The sequence below is a fragment of the Nyctibius grandis genome, chromosome 6 (assembly GCF_013368605.1).
Source record: "Nyctibius grandis isolate bNycGra1 chromosome 6, bNycGra1.pri, whole genome shotgun sequence".
NCBI classification, from domain to species: domain Eukaryota; kingdom Metazoa; phylum Chordata; class Aves; order Nyctibiiformes; family Nyctibiidae; genus Nyctibius; species Nyctibius grandis.
Window position 1 is genome coordinate 26,692,939 of NC_090663.1, and position 21,439 is coordinate 26,714,377.

At 40.6% G+C, this 21,439-nt stretch overlaps 1 protein-coding gene across 4 annotated transcripts in view; it reads left to right on the top strand.

Moving 5' to 3' along the window:
- Positions 1-21,045, top strand: part of TBC1D1 (TBC1 domain family member 1) — a 118,079-nt gene extending 97,034 nt beyond the window's left edge. For all 4 annotated transcript variants that reach the window (XM_068404271.1, XM_068404272.1, XM_068404270.1 and 1 more), the window contains 6 exons: positions 1,128-1,286; positions 8,597-8,841; positions 9,289-9,448; positions 13,900-14,069; positions 16,878-17,048; positions 19,160-21,045. In XM_068404271.1, coding sequence (XP_068260372.1) covers positions 1,128-1,286; positions 8,597-8,841; positions 9,289-9,448; positions 13,900-14,069; positions 16,878-17,048; positions 19,160-19,360 — 1,106 coding nt within the window. In that variant the 3' untranslated portion in view covers positions 19,361-21,045. The remainder of the gene's footprint in view (positions 1-1,127; positions 1,287-8,596; positions 8,842-9,288; positions 9,449-13,899; positions 14,070-16,877; positions 17,049-19,159) is intronic.
- Positions 21,046-21,439: the final 394 nt, after the last annotated feature.

Here is a 21,439-nt window from a genome sequence, read left to right on the forward strand (position 1 = left end):
TGGATTCAAATATTTCTACTAGCGTTTCATTTTCAAGCAATTGTCTCTGGATTATGTTAATGTAGTAAAAATAAGTATTGCAGACATAAATTCATATCCTTTTGTGCTCATATGAGAGGAGGCAGTGAAATTGCTCTTGTATGTTTTGTTATCCTTCCATGTAAGTTGTATACTTCAGTCAATTTTGATTTCTCCTATTGTTGTTGTCGTCCGTATGTTACATATATACCAAAAGAAAAAAGCAGTCCAAAAAACTTTTAAGCCATAAATTAGTTCAAACTGTAATATCTGGTTCCAGTACATCACGGATTAGACAGAATACTTTCCCAAAGAATAGTATATTGATTTCTTGTGTAGATGATTTAGTAGTGCTAGTCTTGTGCTGAATAAAGTATGCATGTAACAATAACCTTTCTGTTACTTTCAGAGCATCTCATATAGATATAAATGAAGGCTACCATTACCTATGTGAAATAGTTAAGTAGCATCATCCCTTTTTATAGAGAAAGGCATTCAAGCTTTAAAACATTTTTATGCATACCAGTCATTCAGCAAACCAATGGCAAAACTAGAAATACAACACTTGCTTTCTGATTACCTGCCTTCTGTTGTAGTGTCTAGATCACATCTCATTTGTACTTGTTTATACTTTTGGTATGTGTGCGTGCTGCCTTCCTAAAACTTGCTCCTAACAACAGTGTCAGTGCTATATTAGTGAAAAATGTTTATTAGTTCTATTGCAGTGCTTTATTGTGTACTTTACATGGAAGAATGAGAGATAAGCATATAACTTTTCAGAGACAAATACTGCAATTTTTGCTGCCTATTCTATTACTTCTCAGACTGGATGCAAGTGGTAACCTTAGACTTAGGCATCTCACCCTGTTTCTACCTTAAATCTCTCCTGTTAAGGTGCTGATGTCTTTTATTAGTTGAGGAAGTAGAAGCACTGTAGTTTGATCTGCTTCTATGGCCTACTGGAGATAGCAGATATGGATCTAGCAGATATGGATCTGTTTGCATATCTAGCAGATACGGATCTTCAGTTCCTGAATCCTGTTAGCTCAACTATAGCTGACCCCTGAGTATGAGTACTAATCACTGGTTTAATGACTTTCTTCTCTCAGGAGTACCACGTCACCACCGTGGGGAGATCTGGAAGTTTCTAGCAGAGCAACACCATCTTAAGCATCAGTTTCCAAGTAAACAACAACCAAAGGACACACCTTATAAAGAACTCCTAAAACAACTAACTTCTCAGCAACATGCAATACTTATTGACCTAGGTAAGTACAGTAGTGATCTGAAATTAAAATAAGGGGTTTATGATCTCTGAAAGAGAATTAAATAGAAGAAGGTAACACGCAAAAAGCCTCTCACCATTTAATAATAGATCGTTGATAAGAACTGCTTTTAATCTGGTATAAGTGAGAACTATTACTTGACACCATTAGGAAAATGAAAAATCTGCATTTCAAGCACAGAGGTCCCTTGCAACATGTGGTAATAAGAGGTTGCTAGATGTAACTGTGATGCATCTGTATTTCAGATATTGACAGTGAACTGCCAGGCCCGTGGCATACAAATTGTCAAGAAAGGAAGTCAATATTTAAGTGCAGACATGCACTTAACATGCTGTTCATTCCTGATGTCCAGTGTTTGCTGTCTCTGTTAAAACACTTTTACTTGAAATAATGCAGAATTTTTGCTTTTTGCTTTTCTTTCTTTTTTTAATGGGGAGTTGCTAGCAGTTAGTATTTTTACTTGTATTAAAACAATTATGAAAGAAGTTCTTTTTCATAATTAAAAGAAAAGGCTCTTTTTAAGGCAGGTTATTCACACTGCCTAATTTTAAGCAGTAGCTGGCTCCTGATATAGGGACAGTGAATTGGTCTGTGGAGGCACATTAAGTTTAGTAGAGAGAGGTTAGGAGCCAAGGCTCTTAAATTTGAAGTGACTGGCAGGTGGGCTTCAGGCAGGCTTTTGGTCTTCTTGAGCAGAGTTTTCCCATGATACTTCTACTCTTTGTAACTACTCAAACAGTATTCGAGAGTTTTTCATTGCAAATGAAAGGCTATACCCCCTTTCTTCCACATGGAAGAACTGGCTGATGAGGGATCACCGATACCCAGAGCTGTCCAGGAGCACCTATTTCTTAATAACTCAATGTGCAGACTATCTTCAGGGGGTACTGAACTGTGAGAAGATTTGTCAAGTTTAGATGGTGACCTAAGCTTTATATGGTAATTAAGAGTATTTTCTCCTTTTTTGCAACACTTGCTAAATTGAGTCAAAATATCAAGGCAGTGCATAGAAAACAAGAATCTGGCGGAACAGGCATGTTTCTGCAGAAATTGGCATGAGACGAGGTGGGGAGGGTGATTGTCCATGCCACCTTCACTTTCCCCTACTTGACAGGCCTGGCAGGTTTCGACTTGGCACTGGGAAAGTAACACCCCAAGGATACTTAATGCCATCTCGGAACAGGCAGTTGCAATGTAGGTAAATTATTTCGCTCCAGACTTTGTCACACCAATTCTAGGAATTCCCCTGGACTGCACAGCACCAGAACTAGTCTCTTGTTTTTGAGAGAGACGTTTATGTGCAACCAGAGATCATTCACTAGCAAGTACACATCAGTCAAGTCAGCATACCTGGTGTTGATACCCTGGCAATGAACGTTGGGATTCTGTCACACTGAAGTGCCTCAGTAAGGGGTGAGTAATTTTGCGCTAGGTTAGTGAACTGAACACCTTCAGCAGAGGGGAGAGGGGCGAGACAGCTCCTGGACAGTACAGAACACAGTCAGTCTGAGTTTGGTTGGCTCACACAGTGGACTGGGGCTTGCTGGCTCAGCAAGCTGTTCATATTTTCTGCCTGGCTCTGCACAGAAATACTTTCTCATCTTAGCCGTGTCCTCTGCTTGTAGAAACAAATGACTGCATGTGTTGGCAAATTGGTAACTTCATGGTGGTTTTCATGCAAAGTGTTGTTTTTGCCAGGGAGCTATTTGCTAGCCCATTAGCTGAGGGAAGGGTTGGGCGCTATTATTTCAGTAAGATGAAAATAGGAAGCTGAAGACTTCCTAGTTTCCTAGTGATTCACGTTGAAATAGAGTAGTGCTGCACAGTAACAGACAGCGTAACTGGATGGGCAGCTGAAAGGAATTTGCATGTTCTGACTTGGGTTCCTTCAGGTTATCAGAAGCATTTTCTCTTAAATCTTTAAGAATCCTTCTGAAAGCATGCACATTTCCCTTGAGAGAAAAGCCTATGTTCTTGTAACGTGTGGTTATAATATTTAAAAAAGTGTTCCCAAATTAAGCTAAAGAGGTCTTGCTAACACAGTATGCGCCAAAGCTGTAAGTATTGCTCACACTTAGTTGAGTCAATACATCTTCAGCTGTAAATACTGCTTCCTGAGAATGAGGACAGCAGTGTGCATCTGGATGCAGAGGTAAGGTACAGGAGCCACTTTCCTGGCCCAGTTTACGTGTCACAGTGCTATTTCGTTACATGGGCAAGAACAAAGCCAAAATTCCCTGAAGGCTTTTTTATGTATTTCCTTCTGTGGCCCCACCTGCACAATCACTGCAATCACTGGGGATTTCAGGTCCTAAACAAAATAACAAAATAAGTTTCTACAAACACATTAACAGCAAAAGGAGGGTCAAGGAGAGCCTCCACCACTTGCTGAATGAGGAGGGTAGTGTGGTATCAGGGGATGAGGAAAAGGCAGAGGTGCTCAGTGCCTTCTTTGCCTCGGTCTTTAATGTCAGGACTGGTTGTCCTCAGGAGACTCGGCCCCCAGAGACTGAAGTTAGGGACAGGGGGCTGCGTGAACCCCCCATAATCCAGGAGGAGACGGTTAGTGACCTGCTGTGCCAACTGGACACCCACAAGGCTAAGGGCCTGGATGGGATTCACCCCAGAGTAATGAAGGAACTGGCAGATGAACTTGCCAAACCACTCTCTTATTATCTACCGGCAGTCCTGGTTAACTGGAGAAGTTCCAGCTGACTGGAAATTAGCAAATGCAACGCCCATCTACAAGAAGGGTTGGAAGGATGATCCAAGGAACTAGAGGTCTGTAAGCCTGACCTTGGTGCCAGGCAAGGTGATGGAACAGATCATCCTGAGTGCCATTACACAGCACATGCAGGACAATCGGGGCATCAGGGCCAGCCAACCTGGATTCATGAAAGGCAGGTCCTGCTTGACCAACCTGATCTCCTTCTATGACCAAGTGACCCGCTTAGTAGATGAGGGCAGGGCTGTGGGTGTAATCTATCTAGACTTCAGTAAGGCATTCGACACTGTCTCCCACAGCATCCTCCTAGACAAACTGGCTGCCCGGGGCTTGGATGGGTGGACTCTTCAATGGGTTAAAAACTGGCTGGATGGCCGAGCCCAGAGAGTGGTGGTGAATGGGGCAAAGTCCAACTGGCAGCCGGTCACTAGCGGTGTTCCCCAGGACTCAGTTCTGGGGCCGGTGCTGTTCAATATCTTTATAGATGATCTAGACGTAGGGATTGAGTGCACCCTCAGTAAATTTGCAGATGACACCAAGCTGGGTGGGAGTGTTGATCTGCTGTAGGGTAGATCTGGACAGGTTAGATAGATGGGCCGAGACCAACGGCATGAGGTTCAACAAGAACAAGTGCCGGGTCTTACACTTTGGCCACAACAACCCCACGCAGTGCTACAGGCTGGGGGAAGAGTGGTTAGAAAGCAGCTTGGCGGAATGAGACCTGAGGGTGCTGATCGACAGCCGGCTAAACATGAGCCAGCAGCGTGCCCAGGTGGCCAAGAACGCCAATGGCATCCTGGCCTCTATTAGGAATAGTGTAGCCAGCCAGTCTAGGGAAGTGATTGTCCCTCTGTACTCGGCACTGGTGAGGCCGCACCTTGAGTACTGTGTTCAGTTCTGGGCCGCGCACTTCAAGAAAGATGTTGAGGTGTTGGAGCGAGTCCAGAGGAGGGCGACCAAGCTGGTGAAGGGTCTGGAGGGTCTGACCTATGAGGAACGGCTGAGAGAGTTGGGGTTGTTTAGCCTGGAGAAGAGGAGGCTCCGAGGTGACCTTATTGCAGTCTACAACTACCTGAAGGGAGGTTGTAGTGAAGTGGGAGTTGGCCTCTTCTCCCAGGCAACTAGCGATAGGACGAGAGGACACAGCCTCAAGCTTCGCCAGGGGAGGTTCAGGTGGGACATTAGGAAGCATTTCTTTTCAGAAAGGGTTATTAGACATAGGAACGGGCTGCCCAGGGAGGTGGTGGAGTCACCATCTCTGGCTGTGTATAAGAAAAGACTGGACATGGCACTTAGTGCCATGGTCTAGTTGACATGGTGGTGTCAGGGCAATGGTTGGACTCGATGATCCCAGAGGTCCTTCTCTTCCAACCTGATTGATTCTGTGATTCTGATTCTTAAACACCAAAGTCGTGTTCAGTAAATGATTTCTTCTCTCAATAAAGTAGGATAAACTGACTTCCAGATGCTATCAGTGTAGGAAACCACTGTACTCAGCACTCAGTGTTTGCTGAACACAGTAGAAAATTGTGTTTTATTACATTTCAAAAATGTAATGAGCGCCCTCATTCTGGCGCTCTTGAGGTATCACAGTTCATTTAGAGTCTCTTTTCAGCAGGGCCAGTTGTTTGCTCCTGAGTAAAAGCTAAAATTCTGAGTTTAGTCATCAATCACCAGGGCACTCAGAAACAAATCAGCTTGTGAGTTTAGCTGTTCTGCTTCTCCTCCATTTACTGTTTTTTAGAACTTCTTTGCATTTTTATTCTTTTTTAGCTTGTAACTTTTCTTCATGACTTGTCTGAAAGGAGCCTTGCTGCGTGAGTGAGGCAGTACAGGTCTGCCTTTAGACTGTGCTGTAATAACTTGTCATTCAGGCAGAGGATTCCTTTGCAAAGGAACACAAGCTCCTTCTCATTTAGAAGCTAGAAATAATTCATCTGTAATGTTCAACTCTCTGACAGCCTGGATCAGGAACTGAATGCCAGTGTCCCATGTGACAGGCTAGAGCAGCTACCAGATGGCAGAAGGACTCTGCCCTGGGCTTTGTCTTATTCAAACAGGAGCTTTGATGTTATCTGGCAGCACAGCAGCATTCCAGGAGCTAAAGGGTGGGGTGCTATTTAACAAGTGGGCAACCAAAAAACAAGCTCCACTTAATACCAGAATAAAAGAAGTATTCAAATTTCTTCTTCATTGAGGTATTTCACAGGGGAAATCTGATAGCGGGAGGGGTTTTTTTCCTAGAAATGAAAATATGCCCTTTTGGAAAAGTTTTTGAAAAAAATCTGTAAAAGTGAAGCCTTTCATGTCTCTAATCACAGAGTGGTTGAGGTTGGAAGGGAGCTCTTGAGATCATCCAGTCCAACTGCCCTGCCCAGGACCATGTTCGCTCAGGTTTTGAGTGTATCCATAGATGGAGACTCTGCAACCTCTCTGGGCAGCCTGTGCTGGTGTCTGGCCACCCTTACAATAAAAAAAACATTTTTTTTTTTTTCCTATGTTAGGTGGAATTTACTGTATTTCAATTTGTGCCCATTGCCTCTTGTCCTGTCAGTGGGTACTGCTGAGATGAGCCTGGCTCCCTCTTCTTCATTTACTTCCACTGGACATTTGTGCACGTTGATAAGATCCCCCTGAGCCTTTTCTTCTCCAGGCTGAACAATCCCAAGTCTCTCAGCCTTTCTTCATTGGAGAGATGCTCCAGTCCCTTCATTGCCTTAGTGGCCCTTTGCTGGACTCTCCCCAGTATGTCCATGTCTTTCTTGTACTGGGGAGCCCAGAACTGGACACAGCAGTGTGGTCTCACCAATGCTGAGTAGAGGGAAGGATCATCTCCCTCAGCCTGCTAGCTTCCCCTAATGCAGCCCAGGATTAGCCTTCTTTGCTGCAAGGGCACATTGCTGGCTCATGTTCAACTTGATGACCACCAGGATCCCCAGGTCCTTTTCTGCAAAGCTGCTTTCCAGCTGGGTGGCCCCCAGCATGTACTGGTGCATGGAGTTGTTCCTGCCCAGGTGTGGGATTTTTGCACTTCCTTTTGTTGAACTTCATGAAGTTCCTGTCATCCCATTTCTCCAGCCTGCTGAGGTTCTTCTGAATGGCAGCAGGACCCTCTGGTGTATCTGCCACTCCTCCCAGTTTTGTATCATCTGCAAACTTGTTGAGGGTGTGCTCTGCCCCATCGTCCAGGTTGTTAATGTCCCTACCTAATCAGTGATCAATTAGAACAAAGGCTACAGGCACCCTGTCATCAAGGGCAGCTGACAAGAGTTGGTTAGAAGCTGCTGGAGCTACCCTTACCACAGCCGCAGCCTTACTGCTGGGGCAGCAGCAGTACCCTCGGTTCCCAGGAATCCCCTGGCAATCCCAGACAAAGTATCCAGGTGCTCAAGAGCTCAAAGAAGCAAAGCCCAGAAGCTGCTGCACAAAGTGCTGTGTCTGTTGGCTGCCTCCGTTAGCTGCGATCTCATATAATACGTATATAGCATATATCATAGCACATATATAGCTATGCAATTCTTGATATTGTAAGGGCTGCTGAAAAAAAGACAAATTGAGTTTTTACTCACTTGAGTAAATATCGTGGGTCAAACATTGTGTAAGTTACCTAGTTGGATTGGTTTGGTTTAAGGACATGTGGGTCCCAGCTCTGTGTGAAAGTTTACAGGTAAGCCAGTCTGGGGTGGAAGTCATCATCTTGTTCTAGAACTGAAGGACTGGAAATGGCTCAGTTGTGCTCCTACAGCTCTACAATTAGTATAGTTTACCATATGTTGGGATTTAAAGAGATGTGGGGAATAGATCCAAAGCCCATTGGCTACCAAGAGAAAGTTTTGCTCCAACAACCGACTCCCACTCTCTAAGGACTTGTCACTTGTGGTGGTGCTCATGGGCTGCCTCCTGGAGCTGACACAGCTGAACGACAGGGCAGAACAGCTAACCCCATGTAAAAGGGGATTTTTCCAGGTTAGCTCATGGTAGAGTCTGAGCTTCATGCTGCAGGAAAGGAGAAAGGATCCATAAGACTGTGAGGGACCAAGGCAAGGAGGGAGGTGATGAGAGACACATTTACTGGAAAAAAAGACAAGAAAAAAAGAGGAAGGGAAGGGCCCCCAGCCCAGAGAGCTCAGGTGTTCTAAGTCTGTGCCTGGATCCTAATAGTTGTCTAAAAGCTACACTTTTTAATCAAGAAAAGAGGACTGGGTGACTTGTCAAGCCACAGAATCGAGTCTCCCACTATTATAGGCAACCAGCCCCTATAAGCCCTTCAACAAACGGGTCAAGGGCCAGACTTAAGAACCAGTTACTCAGCTGTTCCAAACAACAGACTGTCCCCATCCCTCTGACAATTTCTAAATTAATTTTGCAGCTACTGTGACAAAACAGTAGTAGAGTATGAGAGTCAATTGTTTTGTATTGTTAACTTGACTTCCTGTGGGTTGACTCAGACTCTACCTTTCAAAAGAATCTACCTTTTTGAAAGCCTGTTTAATTTGATAACATGGCAAGGTTTTTTTTTGTTTGTCTATTTTTTAATTTAAGTTGCTAACTTCAGCTGTTTTCACAGGGCGCACATTTCCAACACATCCGTACTTCTCAGCACAGCTGGGAGCTGGGCAGCTGTCACTCTACAATATTTTGAAGGCCTATTCACTTCTGGACCAGGAAGTAGGATATTGCCAGGGCCTTAGTTTTGTAGCAGGAGTTTTACTACTTCATATGAGTGAAGAAGATGCTTTTAAAATGCTGAAGTTTCTCATGTTTGACATAGGCCTGAGAAAGCAATATCGTCCTGACATGACAATTTTACAGGTATGATTTGAATTTTTCTAATGAAAGGGTGCTAGTGTTAAACCACAATGCAATATAGATAGCATTGTCAAATCTGGACTGGAATGTAAATTCAGTTCTCAAAAATGGGGAAGTATAATCTGTGAAAAGAATATATAATCTTAAATGCACTAGTTTCAAATAAAAAGACTACTGGGGAAACTATGAAAACCGTAAACAGGAAGAATTCTGCTACGTGTTGTATGAGGTTCAAATGACCCTGCACATGAACCTGTGATAGACCCACAGGTGACCCACCCTGGGTCTTTTAGGTGGTTTCAGAGTATTTCTTTTCTTCATGCAACTCCGTCCAAACATCAATTGTCAAATATCTTTCACTGTTTCTAATAAGTGTGTGAAGCATAGACTTTGCTACTATAAGTGTTAAAACATGTTTATCTTCAGTCTCTTTGTTCTTATTCTGTGCAGATCCAGATGTATCAACTGTCTCGACTTCTTCATGACTACCATCGAGACCTCTATAACCACCTAGAGGAATATGAGATTGGCCCCAGCCTCTATGCTGCTCCCTGGTTTCTCACCATGTTTGCCTCTCAGTTTCCCCTTGGATTTGTAGCCAGAGTGTTTGGTAATTCTTCATAAAACTTCTGTCTATTGTTTTTGAAGTTTTGTATTTAGAATCCTGTTATTAGGAACAGCATTATCATCCAGCCTGTTTCAGACACCTAGGAGAAATATTTTACTTACTATTGATGAACAGAACAACAGAGGTCATGGAGCATGCTGTATTTACAGTAAAATGGAAAGAGAGAGGAGGCTGTTGTGAGACAGTTGTGGATGCTGCCTCCCTGGAAGTGTTCAAGGCCAGGTTGGATGGGGCTTTGAGCAACCTGGTCTAGTGGAAAGGTGTCCCTGCCTGTGGCAGAGGGGTTGGAACTAGATGATCTTTAAGGTCCATTCCAACCCAAACCATTCTATGATTCTATGAAAGCGTATGACAGTCCCAAACTGTCCTGTCTTTTCATTCTTATTGTTACCTTTTCCCACCATGTAACCACTTGTAGAGAGAATGTAAAACTGAATGCCATGAAGGCATGGTGTTGTGACAGTGGCACTTCAGCACCTACAATTAGTTAGTTTCAAGCTGAAAAGAGATATAACAAAGGCATCATCTGAGAAATATATATCCATTTACTCCATTGTCATTGTCTCCAACAGTGTCAGTGGAAAATCATTTTGAGGGTTATGTTTTTAAAACACACACAGAGATGGCCCTGGCAGTTTAATCATGGATTTACTTTGCAGAAACGTAGGGCTTTTAAACTAGCGTTTCTTATCCTTACGATTTTAGACTGACTGATAATCTCACTTTCTGAAAATGTTTGGAAGCATACGGGGTTTAGGCTCTGAAGTCACTTTTCTTACCTATTTTTAGAATCTGCAGAAGTAAAGTTCTCTTTTTTAATTAAATTCCAATGAAAAATTTACCTTGATGCTATCTTACAGATGTCCATTGCATAGATTAACTGTTTGGTATTTGAGAAGATGCTTTATTTCCTTTTCAGTTGTTTGTTTTTCAATTTCAGTATGTGGTACTGGATCGTCCATGATGAGCAGGGTGGATTGGAGCTTTCCCCCATTCCTCTCTTCTAATGAGAAGCTATTTTTATTTTTCTTAGTCAGTCTCACTTAAGAGATGTAATGAAGCAATTATTTATTAGGGTATTAAAATTGGCACTTTCCTGACTTTAAAAATTATAGTCTCATCTACCCCAATAACAAATATAGATTCTAAGAAGAACCAACAAGAGTCTTGTCCTGTTCTGTTTAAGGACATGCCAAAAGTAGTGCTAGGAGAAATCACAGTGAAAAGGATGGTGTATAGCTAAGCAGAACTACATGTCCTGTGATTCGCATCTTAACTCCAGGGAAAGCAGCATATTTGTTTTTTCCTGGGACAGTTCAAAGTAGGCTAATATACATCAACAAGTATCTAGCTGACAGTAATAATCTGTAGGAATCAAATGAAGTGCAGTATGTGAGTGTCATGTACTGAGTTTATAATCAGTTCATCTTTCAATTATTCTTAATCATTCATAGTATTGTACATGATAAGAAGAGTCTTTGAATTGGACAACTGACTGCAGTGAGGGTATAAAAGTGCCTTGTATATCCAGCATATTTGGATTTCTACCTTAATACACAGATTAGTATTTTATCTGTCACTGGAGGATTGTAGGGCTTTAAAAAGCAAAGGTTTTACATTATAATAGAAGGCATAGATACATGATCTTCACAGGGCTGATTTTAGGTCAAAAACAGAAAAGCATGTGTGACTGAAACTGTCACCTCGTAGAAATCTCTGATGTTTCTTAGAGAGAAAGTCCAGCATGACCAACACTTGCAGTTTTTAATGTTCCAAAGTACTTAGTAATTTTGTTGAAACAGTGTTTACTGCCATGATGTAAGTCGAGAACATTGGACATTGTTTTACATTAGAAAGTAAAATCTCATCTTCAACCGTGCTAATGACTCTGAAACACAACTATAAACCTAAAAAAGGCTAGAGGTGTCACTTTGCTGGTGGCTGTCATTAGCAGCATAGCAAGCTAGGATCCGATCAGTTCTGACCCATGTGTTCACACACTTCTGCAGAACATACATACATTTTCGTTGCTTACTTATTAGAACTCTTGGGATGAAAGAATGTTGCCTTTTAATGTAGAAGTAACTCATCAATAGGTTACTAAGACTGTAAGATTGCACTGCTGTTTTCTAACGTGGTACCTCTGAACCCTTGATATTTGAAGCCCCACTGCTATTTAATAATATAATTGTTACAGACCACTTCCTTTAGATTTCCATAGAGCGTACTTTTTGCAAGCACCTCACAAGCAATATGTAAAAAAATTGGGCTTAAAAGAGGTTAACCCAGAGACTGTTTTATGAGTCAAACAGCAAAACTCCTTTTAACTTTTTAATTGTCTGTCCAAACTTTTAGCAATTCTCCTGAGCACGATCTAATGAAAGGACAGCGTTAACAAAGATGCATTGTTTAATACCCCCTATTTACTTATTAATGGAGGAGACTTGGTAGCATAGTGTTTATTTTGTTTCAAGATTGTAGATAAAATTTTAATTTTTTAATCCTGTAGGCTGCCAGTCATGCTGACATTACTTTGGGTACCTTCACTGTACTGTCGTTGGCTGGCAGCCCACTTAACGGGAAGCACGGGGAGTGGATAACAAACAGGTCTTTGTTAAGTACTTGCTGTTTGAAATGAGAGAGGGATTTCAGCCATGTATTACCAGCTCAGCTCATACAGACATTCATTAACAACTTACAGGTCACCTTGAGTTAATCTGCATGTCTTTATGGGGCAGGTGCTGAATCATAAATATGCATTATTTTCAGCTCTATTTTTTTCACTTTGTGTTTCCTAGCTGTTCTTCAGCATTCTCTGTCCTAATGTAGAGCTTTCCCTATAAAGCATTTTCCCATAGTTTTCAGTTTCAATAGAGAATTGAGGCAGATGCCTGCTCTGTTACCACTTCTCAATCATTCCTGCCTTTGGACTTCAAATCGAATCAGAGTTGAAAAATTTTACACCACTTTTAGGACAAATGGCAGCAAAGTGCAAGATTTACGGTTAGTTGTTACTTGTGCTTTTCTTTCTCAGAGAGAGAGAGAGAAGTGAAATGAGTTATGGGTTCAATGTTACAGGCAAAAGAGCACAAGGGAGAATTTCAGTCTGATACAAATTTGGAAAGAGAGGTTGCTTTTACTAAGAAAGGCAGTTAGCCAGTGTTTTCATATGTTCTTTTACATCAGAGAGACCTGTGGTTTTGCTAGTAGTTGTTTCCCTTACTGTGTGGAGTTTTTTTCCCTCTCTCTCTCTATTCTTCTTTTTTTTTTTTTTTTTATCATTAAGACATACTGTTTATTTGGTGTCATTGTGATACTTCGTAAGTGATTGTGACTTCATTCACAGCTTCGAATACAAGGAAGGGAAAGAGCAAGAGAGAAGCCCTTTAAAAATAAAAATATATTTAGGAAATATGGAATAACCGTATCATTTCCTTTTCCACCTCCACCAGTATTGTTTCATGTGTTAGATGCTTTTGCCTATAGTGAGTCCCTCAAAAAAAACAGGAACAGATTCTGAGTTAGTTATAGTAGCAGGAAAGTCAAATGCAGGGCAATGCTGTTTATACTGTGGACAGATAGGTTTGTGAAGATGGGTTACTCGTCTGATGCTTTCATTGCAGTCTTCTACTTCTTTCCTCTATGAAGACATAGACAATTTGTAAAGGAAAAGAAAAGAAAGTTGCATTGAAAGGTCACTATATACTGTGGTTTCAGTGTTGTTGAATGCATGCCAGGTGCTGTCATTGCAGGGCCACCTGCAATATTAACGCTTAAGCTGTATTACTAAGACTTCAGGGTACTTATTAATGTAGCAATTAGGATATTAACATAAGAGGTTGAGACACATACTAAAAATAAGTACACGCATGTGAAACTTGAGGCTGCTGGAAAGTGCGCGTTTAGCCTCATGTGCTCAATGTATTAACTGAGATTTTGTAGCTTTCTCCACCAGATGAGAAAAGAACAGAACTTCACATCTTCAGTTGTGTCTTCAGGTGTAGTTTTTGCCTGCTGTATTAGGATTTTTAAATCACATTGGCTTTAGTATTCTATTCAAATTCAGATTCCCATGAACATCTCAAAAGAAAAAAACCCACTAAAAGAACTATTACATGCACAAAAAGTGGCAACAATAACAAACTTGACTACCTGGTTTATTGTGTATTTAGCTTAAACTTGAATTGGATTTTTGGATGAAAACTCACTAAACAAATTAGTAATTGATTATGTTAGTCAAGTGTGCTATTCACAGTGATAATCTTGATCCTACAAAACTTCTAAAGCCATAGCCACAGTAACAAAAGCACAGTATGTCTAGCCTCCAGATCGCTCCTATGAGAAGTTGTTGTCCTTGGACATTTTACTGTTTTAATATTCTTGTCAAAAGATGTACTTGCTTGATGTACTCTATTTTTTCTTTGTTTTCACAGATATGCTCTTTCTTCAAGGATCAGAAGCTATATTTAAAGTGGCTTTAAGCCTTTTGGGAAGCCACAAGCCCTTGATTCTGCAGCATGAGAACCTAGAAACTATTGTTGATTTTATTAAAAGCACTCTCCCCAACTTGGGTTTGGTACAGATGGAAAAGACCATTAGTCAGGTATGAAATAATCTGAACATATGAGTAGTATGCAAAGGAATGCTCTTTTCAACAAGGTCTTGACAGAAAAACCACAACAGTGTATTGTGTTACTTCAAGCTGAGAATTCTGTAATTGTAATTCTGAAGATGTTGAGAACTTTTGGAAGCGTATGATTTGTATAATACCTCTGTATTCATACCTCTACATATTGGTTATGGTCACTTTATGAAGCCGTTAATGAAAATTAGTTTACATGTTTTTCTGAAGTGTGCAACACTTTTTGTTACTGGCAGCAATGTTACAGCCCATACACAGTGCATTCCACAAAAAAAAAGCAGCAAGGTAGGCTAAAAGCCTTCTGAGTTTTCCTGTCTCCCATAAATCTTGCTCTCCTAGTCTCATTTCAGAAGCAAAAATTGACTTACAAGAGCCTCACAAATGTTGACCTTACCTTACTTAATGAAATTAGAAGCCTCCTTATGTTGGCTTTGTCTATACTGGCTTTTCTGGCGCTGGTTCAGTATGCTACAACAGTATTTCTGCCCTTTGTATTTCTGCCAGGAGCACATGGGGCAATGCAGTCTCTTGCAGTGAGCAATGATTCTAGACAGCAAAAACTGGGAATCCTTTATATACTCTTTTTAAATGGCAGACAAGAAAAATGATGCAATATTGCTGAGCTAGCAGAAGGCTCCAGATGATAACTATGGAATTTGAAAAAATCACAAATCATCACAGTTAAGGCTTGCCTGTTTAGAAAATGTAACTGTTACACTTGACATCTAATTTGCAGCAGGCAAATAGAAGATGGGTTTTAGCCTGTTTTTCTGAAGGCCTTTTGTGGTCCAAAACATGGGGAGAGCGTACTGTGCAGGACTGCGAACACTTGCCACTCACCAAGGGCTGCAGGTGATCTGCAAAGCCTGTGGCTTGATAAAGAAAGCAGGCAGCAGCGCAGCACGCTGCGAGGGGCTCCCTTCTGATCCCTGGCAGCAAAGCTTCCAGCGTACGTGCACTTGAATTAGAATCAGAAAAATTGCTTCTAGTGCTTACTATCAAAGGAGGGAGGGGAGAACTAGAAAGCCTGTGCGAGGGGAAGGAAAGCAAGTGATTTCCAGGGGGCGAAGGGGATCATATGTTACCTGCCGGGCTGAAAGCCTGGAGCGCATAGCTCTGCAGAGACTTGCTTAGGCAACCTGCAGAAAGCCATTGGCTTTGGGCAGAGGAGGGTGAGATACTCTGTTTAGGCAGCTCTGACTGCTCTAAATTTAAAGTGGGCAGGTAGAAGTGAGTTGAAGGGAGGGTAGTTCCCCTGCTGTGATCAGGGCTGCCTTTGAAGAGAGCAGCTGTTTGACCAGCCCTGCAGTCCATACACAGCTCCTGGGCTAATCCCCATCCTCCTCACGCCTTCTGCAGCATGGCCTTTGGTTTACATGCCCTAACGTGCCTTCAGTTAGCTAGTCAAGCTTTTGATGTGTCTCATGTTTCCCCCCTTTCAGATTTGATACTCTTGGTATGACAGCAGGGATTTCCCTCCCTTCTCAAGTGTACAGAGGCTAGAAGTGGCAGAGGTCATGAGAGGAACTAGCATTCTGCCCTGCTGAATTGCACCAATTGTTTTATTGAAATTTCAGCAGTGTGTGTTCTCCGGAGATACTTACATCTACGGAAAATGAAAGTGCCATATGTGTACCCAAACTCAAATTACAATTGTATTTCAGCCTTCTGTACTTAGTTGCTCATTATGTGTGTTTCTGCAGCTATACAGCTACGAGAGAATTTTTAATAGCATATGTAACAGGTGTCAGAAACATTTCATAAACTGACGTTTTCTTTGACTATAACCAACAGTTAAAGTTTTGTAGATAAAGCAGATAAATAGGAAATAATTCTTGTTATTTCAGCAGGTATTTAAGATATGATTTGATATTTGACTCATTTCCAAAAGGAATAAAGTACAAGAGGTTTAAAAATAAAGAATAACCCTTGAACTTCTATTCTTGGGCTATTTTCCTGATGCATTTTTAAATCAGCTTTTGTTTTTACTATGTTCTGTGATTGGCACACTTGTCCTTTTCATTTACCACCTTCTTCACTGCTTTCAGAGGAGATAACTAGCTCAGGGACATTAGAATCGTATTTCCTGAATAATTTGAAGGCTGATGTTTGCCAAAACCTAGAAAAAGGAAAATACAATAGCAGATCACTGTGTGCACCTCAATTTATTTGTCTGCTTTTAAAATGAAAGGTTATCTTAATATTCGTGTATAAGACTGAGCACTCATTTCAGTCATTCATAATCAACAATAACAGAAATCTGCTTTGACATTAAGTGCATTAGCGTAAGGATAGATTATTTAATTTTCTTTCAGTCTCTAGGAGAACCGTCGAATCATAAATAAACCTAGCAATGTTTATTGTTTTTCATTTAAAGCTCTCATTCTACTTAGCCTTACACTTGTACATGTGGCACGTGTCCTTGGACCACACTTCTCTAAAGTGACATCTAATTCGTAGTATGTCGAGGAGGATTTATGCCAAACTGAGATGCATTCAATTTGAAATCTAAAAAGGGGAATACCCTACAAAGTCTACACTTCCTGAAGACTTTAGTGTAACTGGTTTTGCTGAAGTCAGGCAGCAAATCAGTAGCAAAGTTTATAAGTAGATCCAATGCCAATATATTGCACTCTACTGCCTCAATCTTGCCATTTCCAGAGTAGGAATGTGATTAGATATCCTAGTCTGGATCCATAGATTTTAAAGCATTGAATGAGCTATATTTTTGATCTCTACAGCACCTAATAATATTTTTATATACAACAGGTGTTTGAAATGGATATTGCCAAGCAGTTGCAAGCTTATGAAGTTGAATACCATGTGCTTCAGGATGAGCTTATAGATTCATCTTTAAATGACAATCAGAGACTGGATAAATTAGAAAAGGCAAACAGTAGCTTGCGCAAACAAAACTTTGATCTCTTGGAAGAACTGCAGGTACAATTTATATTTCATATTTAATCAACATTCTAATTTATCCACCTTTCAGAAGAGACCGTCCTACACTAAGACACAGGAGAGACTGGCGTTTGGTGTGGTGACTTTAAAGTGTAGCCACTTGTAATTTAGTTTAGGCTTTAAAGTTTAAATGCAGAAGAAATTCTGAGAGGGGGATGGATAAAGCATATGCTTGCAATTAGTGAAAAGCTGATTCATCACATTGTCTCGTCTCTTGTAATTAAAATCGTAGCTGTAGAAGTTGACTGAAAATACACAAAGTGCGTTCACAACTTCATTTTCAATCACTGCTTTATTACAGCAAGGATACTAGTCTATCATGAATGGAAAAGCCAATGCCAGTGTCACAATTTACAGATACATCAGATATGGGATACATTGTCTATAAAGACATACTTTTTCTTACAAGATTTTTTTTAAACTGTTATCCAGATTGTTTAGACAATATGTGAAATAATAATTTCTAATATATGCTTGGTGCCTGTTCAGTCTGCAGCTTTTTCAGAGGCAGTACACCTGGTCTCTGTAAGGGTTTTTCTTTGCTTAACTGTTCAAGAAGTCAGTTTTCTGGCTGTTTTATAACAGGACATCTGTTATAAAACTTTTGACCATGAATTGAGTTTGATGGAGAAAGGGACTTCAAGGGTAAAAAACAGACGTCTCAAGCCTCTCAGTTATTGTTGAAGACATAGACTTCGTGAGATAATAGGTGAGGGAAGGAGTTCAGGTTTCTCAGCCATTGGTCCTGTATCATGACTAAAGCTAGCGAATGTGCAGACTTAGATTGCCTCTCCTAACAAAAATTTGCTTGAGCTGTAAATTCTGATCCTGTGAGATCTGAAACTGTTTCAGGTTCTAAGATGAGCCTTAGAGAAGTCAGAAGAAGAGATACTCTTCTGCAAGATATTTTCATAAAGCTTCAGGCACATGGGCAAGGAAACTGTTGAACATATCATGAGGGAGAGGGATTTCTGGGATGAGATTCAAGATGTGATGTCCTATAGATACCTGCATCAGGGGATCTTCCACCCTCTCCTGCCCCTAAAGACTTTGCAGCCTTAAGCAGTTTTTTACAAAGCTCATCTTCACCTGAGTGCTGGCAAGTCAGCACCTAAGATCATAGTGGGGAACTTAACTGTCTGTAGTGTTGGAGCAGTCCCTTTGTCTTGGAGGTGGGCCTCATTAGCCTTTGTTTCCTGTGGTGAAAGGTGACCCATTGCTGATGGGAGGAAAATGCATCGCCAAACCATGTGGGTCATAGTTTGTCAATATTTTGCCCCCAAAGGTGGAACTTATTAAACCACCATAATTGCCTGAAGGGCAGTGAGCTCATCAGAAAGGCAAATACTTCCCTGAAAGCCAAGACCATCCAGTGGTCTTGTCTCCAAATGTTATCCGGTGCTGAAACTGCCAAACAGATCTCTTCTTTTGTCAAAGTACCTCAGCTGCAGGTCTCACATGATGAGTTTGAGTGATCTAATACTTTGTTTCGCCATGAAGTAGAATGCCCATACGTGCAGCCTTTCGAAGGAGAATTTTTGGAATTTTTCAAGATGCGTTGTCCATTTGCATGTTGCACTAAATCCCCTCCTCCCCCTTTGCCTCCAAATCTGGCATTTGTTAGACTCAATGTCAAGATGAAATGAGAATCCAGCTAACAGGCAGAGTTGTCTTTACTTTGCAAAGCATGTGGAATTCAACAAATATGGCTGGCTAAAAATGTCTCCCAACTGACCCATACAGAGGCTTATCTTAACCTGCAGTTCTTTGGTATATAATTCACATGCTTAATAACTTTCTAATTTCATTACTTTGCATTATATTCTGAGTTTAATTGTGAATCAATCAAAGCAATTGAGAGAGGGACGTTTCTTGTTATAGGCAACACCGTAGTTGTAGTCTAAAGTACACAGATCTAATAACATTCATACTTGCATTTTACCTTTGCAATTTTTCATCATTTGGAAAGTATTTTATATGTATTAATTTATCTCAAAAAATAGTTTCAAGCTGGCTTCAGATATTAATGAATTTCCTTTTTTTTTCTTCCCCTCCTTCCTCCACGTCCTCCTTTCTTCTTACTTTGAAAGGTGGCTAATGGAAAGATCCAAAACCTTGAAGCCACAGTAGAACTTTTATTGACCAATGAAGGCAAATTGAAGCAGTCCATTCTCACTCTTGAGCAGGAGCGAGCAGCTTTGCAGAAAGCAGTGGAAGAGATGCAGAAAAAGATTGGTGATACAGATGGGAAACCTCTACTTACTAGACAAGAACACATGGATGCTGACTGACATTCACAGTTGTAATGGAGCACAGAAGCTGAGCAAGAAACAAAGGGAAGAACTGGGTCTTTTTGTCATGATCCATAGGGATTTGACACTGTCACCTTCTTTGTACCTGCCTTACTGTAGCAAAGCAAGATATGGGCATGGTGGCTTCCCGTATCAAAGAAGCTGGTTTCTTGGGGAGAAGGCTCTTTGTTCTTAGTATGTAGAAATACTATGAACAGTAAGATGCCACATAATAATAAGCAGGAGAAACGTAATAGTGCATGCAGTCATACACAATACACTGTAAAGATGTCATGGATTCTTCCATAAGTGCTTCTAAACCTAAGTGCTTTGTGTTCATCACGTATTTTGTTTGTGTGTAGATCACCACCATGTTAAATAGCACATCCTTTAGAAGGTCCTTTGAAGAAATATGCAGTGTAAAACCTTTGAATGGATGACTGCCCCATTGCAGCTATGCGGTGGTAACATTTACAGAGAGTTTTGTGATTGGACTCAAGCTATTTTTGGCAGTGTAATTCCCCTACAACTTGACTGGGTTCTGTTAATTACGTTGTTTGCGCGTCAGAAAACTGCTTCCTGATGCTTGAAGGTGTCAATCAATTGGACTTCAGAGAGCTGGACTTCATCATGTGTAACTATACATAGTTGTGGGGTTGTCATCTGTTTTTATAAGTACATTGTTTTAATACACTTTTTGTTTAACAACCGTTAATTTAGTGTATTGTTAGTTGGCATTATCTGGTAAACATACTGTATATAGTAACTGCATAATGCTTAACAAAATACACTGACATTGGTTTGGTGAAGCCTGTGACTCTTGCAACAACATCCAAGGATTTATATTCAGACTCTTCAAGTTTCATCTTATTTATTTCTGATCTGCTGTGTGCTGCAAGACATCCTTTTGCTGGGAAACTAATGCCTGCTGTCATTTTTTTCCATTTATTTGGTACTCTGTGCTCACTCATCCTCTGGGAAATGTTATTAAGACTTTCTGAAGTAGTGGAGGCATTTCATGAGCTTCATGGTGTGCCAGATATGCTTACACTGTTTTATAAAGGGCATGGCAGTTTGAATTAGGACACCATTATTTTTACAACGCGTCTTTCAAGTAGGATTACACATGTGAAAAAAAAAAAATCTCACTTTCCTTAATACAATGAAAGTAGTTCTCAGGCCAGTTAAAGCACCACTGCTACAAGTGCAATAATATCCATGGATATCCAGTTGTTTGGATTTGCTTCAGAGTTAGGAATAGTGCCATAGTTTTGTTCAGTCCCCAAGCACAGAGTTAATAGGCATCAGTATTTTGTTATGGTGGAGATTCACCTGGGAGATGTGATTTTTTTTCTTAAATTGATGTTTTTATATTTAAAATTTCAAAGCACACATTTTTTTTCTCTGACTGGCAATGTAGAAGAGGTTTTGTTTTGCTTTTTCATTTTCTCATGCAATTCCCCCTGACACCTTGTGGTTGTAGTTCAATAGGAGAGCTGTAACATTCATCTACTGTGCAGAACAAATAGCTCTATGTAGGTGAAAAAGAGAGAGAGAATTTACTCTTCAATTTCTAGAAACTTTGTTTGACTCTGTCGTGTCTTAAATATGTCTGGTTCTTGCAAATTCATTCTGTATTCACTTAGTATTAAAAATCCAGATAAATCAATTATTATTATTATTAATCCATTTACCTCTTAGGCTTTTTTTATTTGGAAATCCATATCGAAGCTCATGCTTCATGTTTAAGATCTTATCATAATGGGCCTCATACTGTTAGAGCACTCAGTAATGTTGCATTTTTACAGCATAGTGCCATAAAAATTCATACACTGACTTTTTAACAAAAGCAATAAAAATAATAATAATCTATGCCTATATCTATGTTTGTACATTTTTTGACATTTAAAAACAAAAACATAGTTGATGGGGTTCAGAACCGTGTAAGACGACACTTTCCCTGAAAGTACAGTACCATCTACAGTGGTTATTTGTGAAAACTCTTAGTCCTCAGACACTTGTAAACATGCGAAGGATCCAGTTGTGATCTTGGGACCTGCATCTGCATATGTTGACTGA